Source organism: Saccostrea echinata, unplaced genomic scaffold, assembly GCF_033153115.1.
Source record: "Saccostrea echinata isolate AGI-Se365-2 ecotype Australia unplaced genomic scaffold, CSIRO_AGI_Sech_v1 ptg000012l, whole genome shotgun sequence".
Taxonomy (NCBI): Eukaryota; Metazoa; Mollusca; class Bivalvia; order Ostreida; family Ostreidae; genus Saccostrea; species Saccostrea echinata.
In genome coordinates, this window is record NW_026889761.1 from 17758364 (window position 1) to 17772570 (window position 14207).

Consider the following 14207-nt stretch of genomic DNA (forward strand, 5'->3'; position numbering starts at 1 on the left):
CAGGCTTTTTGATATCATTTACGGCTGCTTTTTCAATAAAACTCGAACTCGTAAATTTACTCACCTTGTCACTGGTCATTTGCAAAATTATTTAATTATTTTGTTAAAAAACATTCTGATTGTATACACACAAGTACTCTGAAGTTGACATTAAAAAGATGCTTGAGTTTCTGATTGACAATATCTACGTGGTTTTTGGAGACCAGGTCTTCCAACAATCTATTGGAATTCCCATGGGTACCAATTGCGCCCCGTTATAAGCAGACCTTTTTCTGTATTCATATGAAGCAGAATTTGCCCAAAATCTTATACAAGAAAAGAAGAAAACACTTGCTGTGGCCTTCAACTCGACATTTAGATATATCGACGACGTATTGTCAATTAACAATGGTTATTTCCATTCTTATGTCAATACGATATATCCCGGTGAGCATGAGATAAAACATACCACTGAGTCTGACACATCTGTTTCATATTTGGATATTTTACTTGAAAAAGACGTTAATGGTAATCTAACAACCAAGCTTTATGATAAACGTGATAACTTTAACTTTTCAATCATCAACTTCCCTTACTTATGCAGCAATATACCTTCATCACCTGCATACGGGGTTTATATCTCTCAGTTAATTCGATACGCAAGAGCATGCTCTAAGTATATACGATTTCTGAAACGAGGTAAATTATTGACAAACAAGTTGATGAAACAAGAATATCAGCAGTCTCGTTTAAAGTCATCATTTCGTAAGTTCTGTGGTCGATATAATGACCTTGTCAGCAAATACAATTTATCATTGTGTCAAATGCTGACTGACGTTTTTTATACTAATTGTTAGGCTATTATTTACACGCTGAATTGTCGACGGATTTTTCCGTTATTTCCCGATCATGACAGGGAGCACAAGGCGGGTGTGACCGGTCGGCAGGGGATGCTCACTCCTCCATGGCACCTGATCCCACCTCTGATGTTTTGGAGGTCCGTGTTTGCTCTGCTCCTATTTTGTGTTGTTTAATGGACTTTTGAGCTCGAATACTGTCCGTTATTTCCATATATTTCATTCCAAAAGATTTGTCTACTGCGTAAAATGTATAAGGAGTTCTGGGAACCAGCTTTTTTTGTAGGAAAAATGTCTTCTTTTTACCCCCGTTTTGCACGGTAAAATAAAAAATTCCAAAACCTTATTGCACATCTACTGAACACCATCTATCATATTCCAAAATATTATGTATTTGTATATAGATTTATGTATAAAGATTTATGTATATTTCTTTCATATATTATATTCAGTATCTATAGTTTTAGTCCTATTTATTCCTTACGTTATTATAATATTATTAAATCATATCTGACCTTGACTTCCTGTCCGAGTTTAGTATGGGATAAATTAAAGAATTCTCGTTCTATGTCTTTGTCTGTATTGATGACCTCGACGAGCCCATTTCTGATTCCATCCCAGGACTCCAGTGGCCGGTTCCAACCTCGTCTTTGACTCTGCATGACTTCAGTCTTGAAAATTTTCTCTCAGGTATCAGTTTGACGAACCTAAAAAAAGGTGATGAGATCAAACCACATATCCAATCTTTGCAATTTAATTGTCAAGAGTTACAATCTATTTGTAAAAAAAAAACTTTGATACCGGGTCAACGAATAACTCTAATACATGTAAAACACGTCACAAAATTCGCAATCAATAGTCCTTTTAAATGAAGTCCTTCAGTAACTGAAGTAAATTTTTCCTGTTTATTTCGAAAGCCAGCCATCGCCAAGTACAACTATTTAAAAAGTTTAATTATATCACGTATTCAGAAGAAAGGAGATACACTTTTTAAAAAATCCATAAATTCATGTTAAATGAAACCTCTTCAACAACAATAGTTTTTAAGTGTTGAAGACATTTAAATTTAGTGGTGAATAGTATTTTTTAAAAAACCGAAGCACTACAAATTGTATAACAAACATGATGGGGAAAAATCAACACCACTTGTTTTATTGTTGTGCGCTTCTTTGTTGCAGGGAAAAAGATCACTAATATTCTACTTCGGTAAAAGATAACATAAGTCTCGTACCTTATAGTCTTCCAGGTCTTAATGCTAGAAGCAATGTGGTGAGTACATAGACTAATAAATCAGAGTGTGTGGAAGGATATTGCCCAAGTAAGAAATGGACACTTTCTATGTAGGCCTAATTGAATGCACAATGAATCTGAAACCATTACAAAAAACCATGTCAGCACTGAGCTAGGTATACTTTATTATCCCCTTTAATTTATCTGTCGTGTAGAGAACATATATTCCGACAGGAAACTATCACTCGCAGTAAGTATAGCACTCGTTTTCAACAACGTGTATCATTATAACATGATACAACATGCATGAAACCGGATCACTTTAAAACAAGAGGCCAATGGACTACATCGCTCACCTGAGCTCATTGGCTATGAAGAAGCAGAAATCAGTTCAGTACTGAACGGAGGGGGGAGCAAACTTTAATTTACTCTACCTCAGGATGCTTTCATATCAATATTACTAATCATGGCTTTGCTGTACGTAAATAGAAGAATTTTAAAGATTTTTTCTTGTTTTCCACCGTCACGGTAGCTCATACTGCAGAGCGCTCACTCCGTGATCGGAAGGTTGTTGGTTCGAGCCCCGGCCGCGACTGACCTAAGTCGATAAAAAATAGCTAACAACTGTACCTTCGCCAAGCGCTCGGCACTTTGAAGTGAATGTTGCGGGTCCTTCGGATGAGACCTTAAAAACCGAGGTCCCGTGTCACGGCAGGTGTTGGCACGATAAAGATCGAGCAGTGAGGGATCTTTATCGTGCCAACACCTGCCGTGACACGAGTAAAAGTCTAAATTTGAAGCCCTTCATCGGAAAATGGTGGTCTCTACATAAGTGAACAAATTCTCGAACGGGACGTAAAACAACATACAATCAATCAATCCTATGTTTTCCTACGTAAAACTCTGATCTCTCATTGTGGCCCCGCCCTACCCACCCTAAATTTCTACCTTACCTGAGGATGCTTCTAAAATGATATGACTAATCATGGCTTTGCTGTTCTTGAGCAGAAGATTTTTTCAAGATGATTCCTATATTTTCTTATGCAAAACATTGACCCCCCTGTTGTGCCCCCATGATTTGAACAAACTTGATTTTACAATACCTAAGGTTGCTTCTGTATAAATATGACAAATAATGGTTTAATTGTTCTTGAGAAGAAGTTTTAAAGATATTTTCTGTGTAAAAGCACCTTTGGATTGACTAGTCCATTCCAAGGGTTGTCAGGTCATTCCATTATTTGAGGTCTTCCATGCGTTTTACTCAAATGCCCCTTAACCATTACACCTATAACCAAGTAAAACTTTGATCCACTGTTGTGGTCCTACCCCACCCCTTGGGGCCGGACACTCTTTGATCAGAAAAGCTCACTTGAGCCTTCGGCTCAGGTGAGCTAAAAACAAAATTAAGATAAGACTTTCTTTCAGTGACCATAAATATTTGTTTTCCTGAATATGTAGTCTGATTAAACAACCACTTTATATGTTTTTGACACGCTATTTATCAATTCAAAACTTCAAAAAATATCATGATAATAATAATTGTCTGGTAATATTAGAGCGTTGAAATTTTCAGTATAAATTAATACAAAATAGAAAATTTTATTCACGCGAGGCAGTGTATCTATTAATGCCTTCAAATGTAATTAAAGACTGGATTAATTCAATCTTTGTGTCCTGAGGTCCTGGATAAGAATATAAAAATGTGAAAAGTTAACAGACAGACAGACAGTCGAAGAACAACTTTGTTTACAAAATAATTTATAATACACCTCTGAGCATGGTCACTGTTCGTTATCTTCAAATTTCATGAAATATTTTATATAAATAGGATTAAAAATTTTATATATATATATATATATATATATATATATATATATATATATATATATATATATATATATATATATATATATATATATATATATATATATATATATATATATATATATATATATATATTTTTTTTTTTTTTTTTTTTTTTTTTTTTTTTTTTTTTTGGATATATTTTTTTTCAACTAGTTCCATTCATACACACAAGAAGATTAAAAAAGAAGTTAGAAACATTCAGTTTATTTTGATCAGGAGACTACATGTAAATATATTTTATTTCTATTTCAATAAAGAAGAAAAAGTTAAGAAAGCTGTGAAACATGCATGAGAAATCATTCTTTGATAATCTTTCATAGCATATGTCACACAGGTTCATTTTGCATTGTCACAATAATCCAAACTATGTCTGAACTTTCACTGAATTTACAATGTATGTCTTATGATATAATTTTATAGATAACGGCAAACGACACACATACCAATTCATAGTGCTATACGGTGTTTTAATATCATTAAAGAATTACAGGACAGTTAGGGTAATGACACGGTGTTTTTAAAAACAGTAATTAACTTCACAAACTGACCAATTACTCCGCGATCTTAAACCGTAAAACCATAATTACCTCCAAATCTGTGAAAGCGCTAAATTATCAACTTTTATGCAGAGGTTTATTTTAATTAGAAATGAATTTTTGAAAAATTGCATTCAAATTTACACATAAATGTATTTTATTTCTTTTCGACTAACCGATTACAGGTTTTCTAACCGATGACCATAGCTTCGATCGAGTATATATATATATATATATATATATATATATATATATATATATATATATATATATATATATATATATATATATTCCTTTTATTCTTTTTTGTATCACAGACGTAGATCAGGTATGTAGCATTTGAAAATAGGTCACGCAGCATTTATCCATTTATTCCATAATTTGCAATCGACACATACAAGATAAAAAAAAGAATTAACTTTATAATAAACCAAACAACCTCATTGTTTGATAGTTTAGGATAAATTCCACTCAGAAGGTTTGTAACGAGTACAATCTAATATGCATTATTGGGACCCATGCATTGAAAATCTTCGTCAAAACCTTTTTGTCTTTTTAATGTACATGTATTTTGTCTGTCAGAAAATTTCCTCTTCCAAGGAAAGTTTTTATGGTTCAATGCACTTTTTTCACAAGAAGAAAATACCTCTTCTTCCATTGAACCCGAAGGTATAGACAAGAGCCTCGGTTTCGAATTAGAATCTGACATAGAGGAGCAACTCGTGATGGAATCTCCCATGCCACTGTCTATAGAACCGCTGTGAAGACTGCTTTCTGGCTTTCGTGTTCCTATTACGCTTTTTGTCTCGTCAGGAGTTGCAACACCTATACAGTCTGTGTTTTCATCAAAACTCAGTATTTTGTTTTTATACCTTTGGGTATTAGAGATTTCTTCGTCGGATGTTATATTGGAAGAGGAAGTTTCAGAGTCAGATGATGGCGAATCAGAATCGTCATTTTCCGATTCCATGTTCTGATTAGTAGACATTGATCGCATCTGAGAAAATTCATCGTCTAGGTCCAAACTCTGATTACAGGGTATTTTCTCGTTAAATTTTCCAGCTTCAAAATCCTGTATGCATTAATAAGAACTATCATTTGTTATTATCAATAAAAAACATCAAAGTTATGTGTATTCAAGTAATGATATATGATCTTACCCGATAGAACCTATTAACTTGTTCGACTTCCCTCTCATCCTTATTCAGTTGTTTTAAAACTCTCTCATGGTTCTTCTTTATTTCATCGTAAAGGACTCTGTTCTTCTGCCAGTTGGTAAATCCTCCTTGTTCTATCTGTTTTTTAATCTCTGTGTAGTTGGCATAAGCTCTTGCAAGGAAAGCTGCAGCCTTTTCCGCTGGTTACAGCAAAAAATTAAAAAAAATAAAATAAATAAATAAATAGTGACTGAAGGTATTGGGTATATATAAATCTGTGTGTAGAGAAATAGAGAACGACAAACTTAATATAAAAAATACGTACAAAGATCTCCGAATTTTAACAAGTGTGCTGCCTTCGAAACGAACAGAAAACTTATTCCATGGTAGGATGATATCAGATTTATGTGGGGTGGGTGTACATATTGTTTCCATATATCCAAACTTTCTTGTAAATCTTTTTCCGAGGCCTCGAATTTTTCCTGTAAAAGGTAAAGTTTGCCTCTCATTTTAAGAATTTTTGCTCTTTTTTCCGCTCTTGCTGTATCTAAAGAGAGAGCCCTGGTGTAGTAATTCTCTGCTTTTCGTAAAGCATCCTCGTTTAGTCGATCTTGATCCCACTCCTTGAAGAATGCACTTCCTATGTTAGTCAGGAAAATGTCTTTATCGGTGAAATCATCATGTTCTTTTCCCACTAATTCGAAAGCTTGAAAGTGGCAATCTCTTGAAGTTTTATATTCCTTGGAATTAAATGCAATTACTCCCATTAAATTGTAAATATTTGCAATTTGTGACCAACAATCCCTTTCCTTTTTCTTTATTGTATATAATGCCCACTTGAGGCACTGTCTGGCCTCACCATAATTTCCAAGCATGCTTAGATATCGAGCCTTAATTGTCCAGAATCCACCTAGAATCAATGCAGAGGGGTAGTCTTTGGTCTTTTGTTCTTGTTTCGCATACTTAACTACTTTTGATAGTTGTTTATGTTTATTTATTATAGAATCAATTTCGGTCAAAATGATGTAGCACCTCTCCAGTCTATCATTATCAAAATAAAGTTTTCCCAGACAAGTTTTATAATAAATAAGGTCCAATACCTGATCATATTTTTTAGCTTCAGAAATCATACTTTTGTAATACTGACATCGCCGAGTAGTGTCCAAAATCAGATCCGTTAACCATTCAGTATTTATAACACTTAATGCACTGGGGAGATCGGTAAACGTAGGTCTAGGGTTTGTATGCAAATGCATTACATATTCATAGAAAGTTTCAAAATGAGGTTCGTATTTGGCAATAGTCTTCAGCGATTCAGCAGAAGTCATTTTTGCGGTTTTTGAGATAGTCTTATGTACATATTCGACATATCTTTTCCTTGCTTTATTAACAAGGTTTTGATATTGTATCGCCTTTGATTTCAGGAATTGATAAACTAATGGATGAATATAGTAACATTTTGATGAAGATGCCTTTTGTTTTATGTCTGTGCCAACTGGTTCAGGCTGAAATAAATTTTCGATGGATTCTAGGAAATGATATCGCTTCAGATAGTCGATCTCGCATTTCAAGTTTGCCTGTCCTGCACTTTTTCTTCCACAAACAAAATTTGCAGCCTCGATATCAAATTTTAATGTTCGAAAAACAGACAGTTGCATTAGAGTACACGTTATTTTATTTTGCCTGTTCGATTTGTCTAGCACAGAAAAAGATTGCTGTAGACAACTTTCTACTCCCATGATATTATTCTGAATCGCCGAGTTGGTGTACAGCAAAAAGGTTTCTATAAGTGTACTTGGAGATATGTCACTTAACACTCTGCTAAGAGAAAGCATGGCCAATGGACAGTGTGAACAGATGCATACAATCCTCTTTATATCCTTCTCATTCTACATTTAGAAAAATAATAGAAATTACGATCAACACCGTATGATATGTTCAAAATAAATCTAAAGTACACTAAATCCAGCTTTTTAAATAAATAATTTAGATTTTATTCGAAAAATATAAGTTGTACTGACACATGGTATATTTTGTTGGGTCAATTCCTGCTTGAAAAGTAACATCGCTTGCTGATCCGAAAGCTCTTTAAGTATAACTTCGTCGAAGACGTCTCGAAGATCACGAGCTGTCAATGTGGACGGGAGACTTGCACGAGAAGTTATTATAAACCTTGTCTAATAGTTAAAACAAATTAAAATCCTTGAGAACAAATAAAAATTATTTCATCCTAGACAAAAATGTATGAAAAATAATAGAAATTAATATTTTGGGTTTTTTTTTTCCTCTGTAAAAAATTTAATGAAAAAAAAATCTTGTTTAAATAATTTAATAGAAATATCGATATCATAAATGAATCACAAATTATATGATGTATTACCTTCCCTTGATGCATTTCATCCTCCTCAGCTTCAATAAGCATATTTACCAATTTATTTAGAAAGTTCATCAAGTCTCCCTCATGACTCACTAAAATGTCATCCATATTGTCGAAAACAAACAGTTTATTCTGATCTGTAAAATATAGCTTCAATTTCTTATTCACTTGGATATGCTATTTCTTTTTATTCACGATGTCATATATATACCGAAGTACACATAACTAGATGTTCCCTTCTGTTTGTTCTTTGAATGTTATATTTATATGTAGCAAGAATTACTTTGATTGTCCAAGATTAATTTAATTGTTCCATTTGCAAAATATATTGATAGGGAACTATCAATAGCAAATCCAAGCAAAGTTGAAATAGAGTAAAAAGTAGAAAAACTGATAAATTATTAGTTTTACTAGTATTTTAGGCTTCATTTTACCTGAGCTTTCACAACATTTTTGAATCAAAAGTTGCCTCCATGAATTTTGATTAAGATCTTCAAAATAGTCCTCCTCATTTGATTTGCTGGTGTACTCCAAGTCCCCATCTGATAATTCCTCTCTAAACGACGTCATCAACAATTCACCAATCAGAATGAGTGTACTTCTAACGAGATCCCGCATGTGTTTCTGTTCCCTTGTAAATAAAATTTACGAAAAATGTCTTTAGTTTACTTTAAATTTTTACTTAGCCCTTTCAGACATAGGCTAATTTAAGGAGATGGGTAAACAAGGCGTACAGAATGCCTATAGCTTTAGATATATAAAAATCATACTCAATTTGTGAATTCGGCATTTAGAGTGAAGTTTCTCATTATTGACATTTATGAAATTATGATTAAAAAAAACTTTTCTGAGGAATATTTTCTCTGCAAAAACTTTTCTGTTAATAAAAAATAATGTGGTACTCGCCGGGTTCGAACCCTACCAATAAACAAGAGGCCCATGGGCCATATCGCTCACCTGAGTAACTTTGGCCATGCTGTTCTTTATCAGATTTCCCCCTTGTAATACCTATTGTGGCCCAACCCTACGCCGGGGGTCATGATTTGAACAATTTAGAATCTACACTACTTGAGAATGCTTCCACATAAGTTTCAGCTTTTCTGGCCCAGTGGTTCTTGAGAAGAAGATTTTTCCTATATATTTCAATGTAAAACTTGGATCCCCTATTGTGGCTCCGCCCTACCCCCGGGGGTCATGATTTGAACAATTTAGAATCTTTACTACCCCAGGATGCTTCCACATAAGTTTCAGCTTTTCAGGTCCTGTGGTTCTTGAGAAGAAGGTTTTTAAAGATTTTTCCTATATATTTCAATGTAAAATTTGATTCCCTATTGTGGCCCCGGCGTACCCCCGGGGATCATGATTTGAACAATTTAGAATCTACACTATCCCAGAATGCTTCCTCATAAATTTCAGCTTTTTTGGCCCAGTGAAGAAGAAGATTTTTTAATGACCCCACCCTATTTTTGTCTTTTCTTGATTATCTCCCCTTGTAAGAGGACTTGGCCCTTTATTTTAACAATTTAAACTCCCCTTTACCCAAGGATACTTTGTATCAAGTTTGGTAAAAATAGGCCCAGTGGTTCTTGAGAAGAAGTTGAAAATGTGAAAAGTTTACAGACGGACGGACAGACAGACAGACGGACGGACGACGGACAGCGGGTGATTAGAAAAGCTCATTTGAGCTTTCAGCTCAGGTGAGCTAAAAAGCTGAGTATCATTTTCCTTTAAGACCAACGCGCTTTTTTTCTTTCTCTTTTGGTGCTAACCACTACGCTACAGCCACTGTTGATAAATAGTGACATTTAAATCATGTTTGTGATATGCACCTTGACCAAATGGACTTCAAGTATTTCTTGAAAAGATACGAATGTTGTGTCATAAAAGTGTATTTTTTAGGTATAGTGGGTCTTTGCTCCATGTTTTTGTTAATCAAAAAATGTACGTTTTTACATAAACTTTAAGGATAAACTTAAAAAAAAAGACCCACTCATACTGGAAAATTGTGTTATGGTATGAGAAAATGATCCTTTAGTGCGTGTATGCTATTTCAATCTTTGTGAATTTTTGCAAATTGTGGAGATTTTACATGAAGTATCTATAATGTTAGATGATATATCTGTGACCGTGTAGATTTCGACGGTACTTAGGAATTCGTCTGGAACTGCATCCGTTGTCTGCAGAACGAACGGGGTGAGGGAATGTTGGCGTAGAGGGTACAAGGTATAGGTAGCGGCGCTGTGTGGCCGTAAGGTAAAAACGAAGTATAGGTGTGCCGTATTCCCGAAGGTCCACCAATATGCAATTCCAGAGATAAAACAAATGATGAAGGATTCCGTATTTATTAGACGAGACTCAACGATGGCAACAGTTTACATGAATCAACAAACAGACATATTATAAATGATCGAGTCGGATTTGGCCGAAGTGGCCCCGGACTCAGAGTCCTGACGAGTCGGACGTGGCCGAGACTGGCCTTCGTATATTCCAGACTAATGATTGAAATTATACATGACTATTTATAAGAATGTACATAATGAGTAAATAAATGACAGGTGTTGACATTTAGTAAAAAGAGTGAAAGATTCACAGGTATGGATAAATTAAATAAACTCAATGACGCTTTGATGTTTGGACATTAAAAAACCCCAGATAATTACACAGTATTGTTTTTAGAGATTAAAAGTTCTTGAGACATAGCACTCTGTCTCTTTGTAACAACAGATCAAGAGTCCGAAAAGTGTCACTGGTCAATTAAACAATTAGTTTCGTGAAACATATCGTGAGAAATAAAATATGACACAACTTAAAAATTGAAAAGTAAAGTCCAAAATAAAGTTCTTTCTTGAACAGTGAATTTTTCACTGTGATATATCGAAGAAAATGCTGTTATAATTGAGATTTGATTTTTCGACTTCATGTTTGTCGCACTATAGGCACTGCGCTCGCCTTGTTCGCCCATCTTTTTTCATAGTTTGGCAGGGACAGAAAACGAAATGGTCAGATAGTCGTTGGCTCAGAAAAATATGAGGATGCACTGAATTACTTCACACGATATACATGTACCTAAAGAATTAATTTGACATCAAGAGGGCTAAAAACTAACAATTGAAATGTTTCATTGCAATGATACTAAAATGACACTTTCTCTTTTCTGTATAACTATAGTTGTGGATGTAAACACAACGTAAAACAAATAAGTACATTAAATCACAACTTGAAAGAAAAGTTCGAAAACATTTACACAGAATGACATCCTCATATATTACAATAAACTAGCGAACAGTTCGTAATTATTTGTGGCAACTAGTACCTTAATTCAACTTTAAGGATCCTCCAATTTGATGTTTCTCTCAATAGCCTCCCACAAACTTCATCAGCAACACTGGTTTTCCCCATTCCACCCAATCCGCAAATCCACACACCTACAACAATATTGAAGTTAGAAATTACAGATTCAGAAACCTATAGCTACGACAATACATCGTCGCAAACCACGGCCAAAATGTATGATCCTCTCCCATGCGGACTCCGGACCGTGGATCGAGACGATAAAGACAATAATGAAGTTAGAAATTGCAAATCCACGCACCTACAATACTGAACTTAGAACCTACAGATGCAGAAACCTATAGCTACGACAGACAATGATGAAGTTAGAACCTACAGATTCAGAAACCTATAGCTACGACAGACAATGATGAAGTTAGAAATAACAAATCCACACATCAACAATACTGAAGTTAGAAATGACAAAATCTAAATACAACAAGTATAATAAATGAAAAAAAAATTCCAAAACAAAATGGCATACAGTTCACCTTTCATACGCTGGTTTTGGAGAGAATCCATGGCTCTCTGTATCTCCTCTTCTCTCCCAATGAGGTCACATTTACTCCAGTTATTCTCTCTCTTCAATCTCTCCTCCTTCTCTGTGTATCTGAGTTGCTCTGTGTACTCTTTCAGTATTGAGGGTACAGAGATTGTGCCTTCATCCAAATGAAGTTTTGTTTTTGTGGTTAAGTGGATCAAAAACTCGACAACAGCATCCCTTTTATATTCGAAATGCTCATATAAAGCCTTGAAATAGCTTTTACCGTCCTGTACAATATCGAAAAAATATTTAAATTCTTTTCAAAATCAATGATTTTGAAAGTATAGATTTCTCGATTCTGATTTTGTATCTCAAGTATAAATTTTTAAAAGTTGTATGACAGAATTAAAGAAGAACAATTTAAATATATCGTGTATAATGAATTTACCTATCTTCACCATGATATTTTTTCAATACAGGTTTCAAATGAAATTTTGTAACATTGTTAACGAACAAAATTCTACTCAAACTTTGGAAATGATATTCTTTAATTTTCCTTACCGTAACTTTTCCAGTCTTAGATTGTGACAGTTGAAAAAGTTCACGCCGGGTTACATTATCGGAGTCTATCACTTCAATCAGGGTGTGCCGGAACTTGTCCCAGGGGTCGATCTGGGTCATACTAGTTCCAACGTTCTCAGAGAACATCTTTTCTCTTCCTTAATGTATTAGCATCTTTCTCATAGAGTCGTTTTTCTTTTTTCTTCCTCTCTCCTGGGTGGTAAAACCACGTTAATTAAACTTTATCTGAACAGTACGTTTTGTAATCTTAATCAAAAGCCTTATGTCATCTACAGTCATCTGAATAACATCCTAGTTTTCGATTGGGTATATAATTTTGAGGACACGAGAAAACAATAAGGAATATTTCCGTTGGTTTCTCTGTCCTCACTTATCTCTGTGCATTACATGCACAGAAAGCAATGTGTAAATAAAATAATTTGTCAATTCAGTTGACCAGTGGAGTTGAAATTCCCCTCCCCTCATTTGTGCAGAGAGAGAGAGAGAGAGAGAGAGAGAGAGAGAGAGAGAGAGAGAGATAGAGAGAGATTTACGTCTAATGTGTTTTGAATAAAACGAATAGGTCATAAGAAATCTACAAATTCTACCCATTCTACTTGTTAGATAGAGTATTCACTTTGAATTCATTTTTTACCCTTACTCCCTCTCCCCTCCCCCGCCATCCACATCCCGAAGCTTACAAATTTACAATGTGTTTTCATTTATTAGTGAATGAAAGAAAATGCTCTACTTAATTCACACTATTTACGATAAATAACATGCAAGGTTCCAATTTGATATCATCAAAAGATTCAAAAGAAACTTTGGCTATACCATTTTATGAGATTAAAAAGTTGTTCACCATCAGGTTTCCCTTTATCTAGATCTGGCAAGGTTTATTTCAGAACTTGTCAAAATTGTTCTCTGGCCCAGAAAATAAGATTATATATACCATAAAATTTTCATGTACATAATTTATTGAAACTACTAAGAAATCGCAGTTTGATCGTATGCACAGCATTTTTAAGATTCGTGTGCATTTTTAGTTACATGCATACAATGTACTAGTATTTGGAATGAACAAGGTATTGATTACTACTGCTGACAAAAAAAGAACTGAGGACTAATTTATGGCAGATTAATTTGCCCTTATACCAAATTAATCTCATTTAATTGACGGAAGCACATTACAATATCGTTAAAACTAATAGTGGAACGAATTGGTTATAATCCAAAAGGAAAAAGACTCATATTGGTACGAGTTGATTAATTAGGTAGCACTTCCTTTTCCCGCCATCCAGCAACAGGGCGAGGCAGGAGATCCACATCAAAATTATTACCCACCCACCCACCCCCTTTTTATAGATGTAATTTCATACTATTTGATTCGTACATTCCTTTATGCCATCTCATATATTCCATAAAACTTTAAGAAAATTCTACCAAAATATCCCAAACCTATCATCAATATGAAAGAGTTATCCGTCATTAGCCAATGCAATCATTGGCTAATGAAAATACCACCAAATTTCAGTAATCAGCTGTCAGATCTTTTGCTTTTTCAGATATTCAACAACAAACAGGTACAAACAGGAAATCCAGCTCATAGGGATTGATGCGGAGAAAGGACAGCCAATCCAATATTGTGCACAAAAACCAGTCCGGAACAGTGATTCGAGACTTCTGATTAAAACTAACTTATAGTGACAGTGGTTAACATGTCTATCTTACAGTCTATTTCTACTAGCCACAATATTATAAGACCTTTTCAAAACCCTTGTCGCATTGTATTTAAGGGGGGAGGGTCCGGAGGGATGAGTGGGAGGGTTG

At 34.5% G+C, this 14207-nt stretch overlaps 3 protein-coding genes across 3 annotated transcripts in view; all 3 read right to left on the reverse strand.

Moving 5' to 3' along the window:
* LOC133185450 (uncharacterized) overlaps positions 1-14207 on the reverse strand; it is a 33833-nt gene that overhangs the window by 17414 nt on the left and 2212 nt on the right. The window contains exon 2 of the mRNA XM_061320653.1: positions 1352-1543. Coding sequence (XP_061176637.1) covers positions 1352-1498 — 147 coding nt within the window. The 5' untranslated portion in view covers positions 1499-1543. The remainder of the gene's footprint in view (positions 1-1351; positions 1544-14207) is intronic.
* On the reverse strand, positions 4789-7508 carry LOC133186044 (uncharacterized). Its single transcript, XM_061321323.1, has 3 exons — positions 5951-7508; positions 5629-5825; positions 4789-5540 (listed from the first exon to the last, which is right to left on the reverse strand). The coding sequence occupies exons 1-3, from the start codon at positions 7458-7460 to the stop codon at positions 4965-4967; spliced, it is 2283 nt and encodes a 760-aa protein (XP_061177307.1). The 5' UTR covers positions 7461-7508; the 3' UTR covers positions 4789-4964.
* LOC133185090 (uncharacterized) lies at positions 7510-12576 on the reverse strand. The gene is made up of 7 exons (XM_061320148.1): positions 12378-12576; positions 11824-12103; positions 11316-11427; positions 8437-8633; positions 8006-8139; positions 7643-7802; positions 7510-7514 (listed from the first exon to the last, which is right to left on the reverse strand). The coding sequence occupies exons 1-7, from the start codon at positions 12522-12524 to the stop codon at positions 7510-7512; spliced, it is 1035 nt and encodes a 344-aa protein (XP_061176132.1). The 5' UTR covers positions 12525-12576.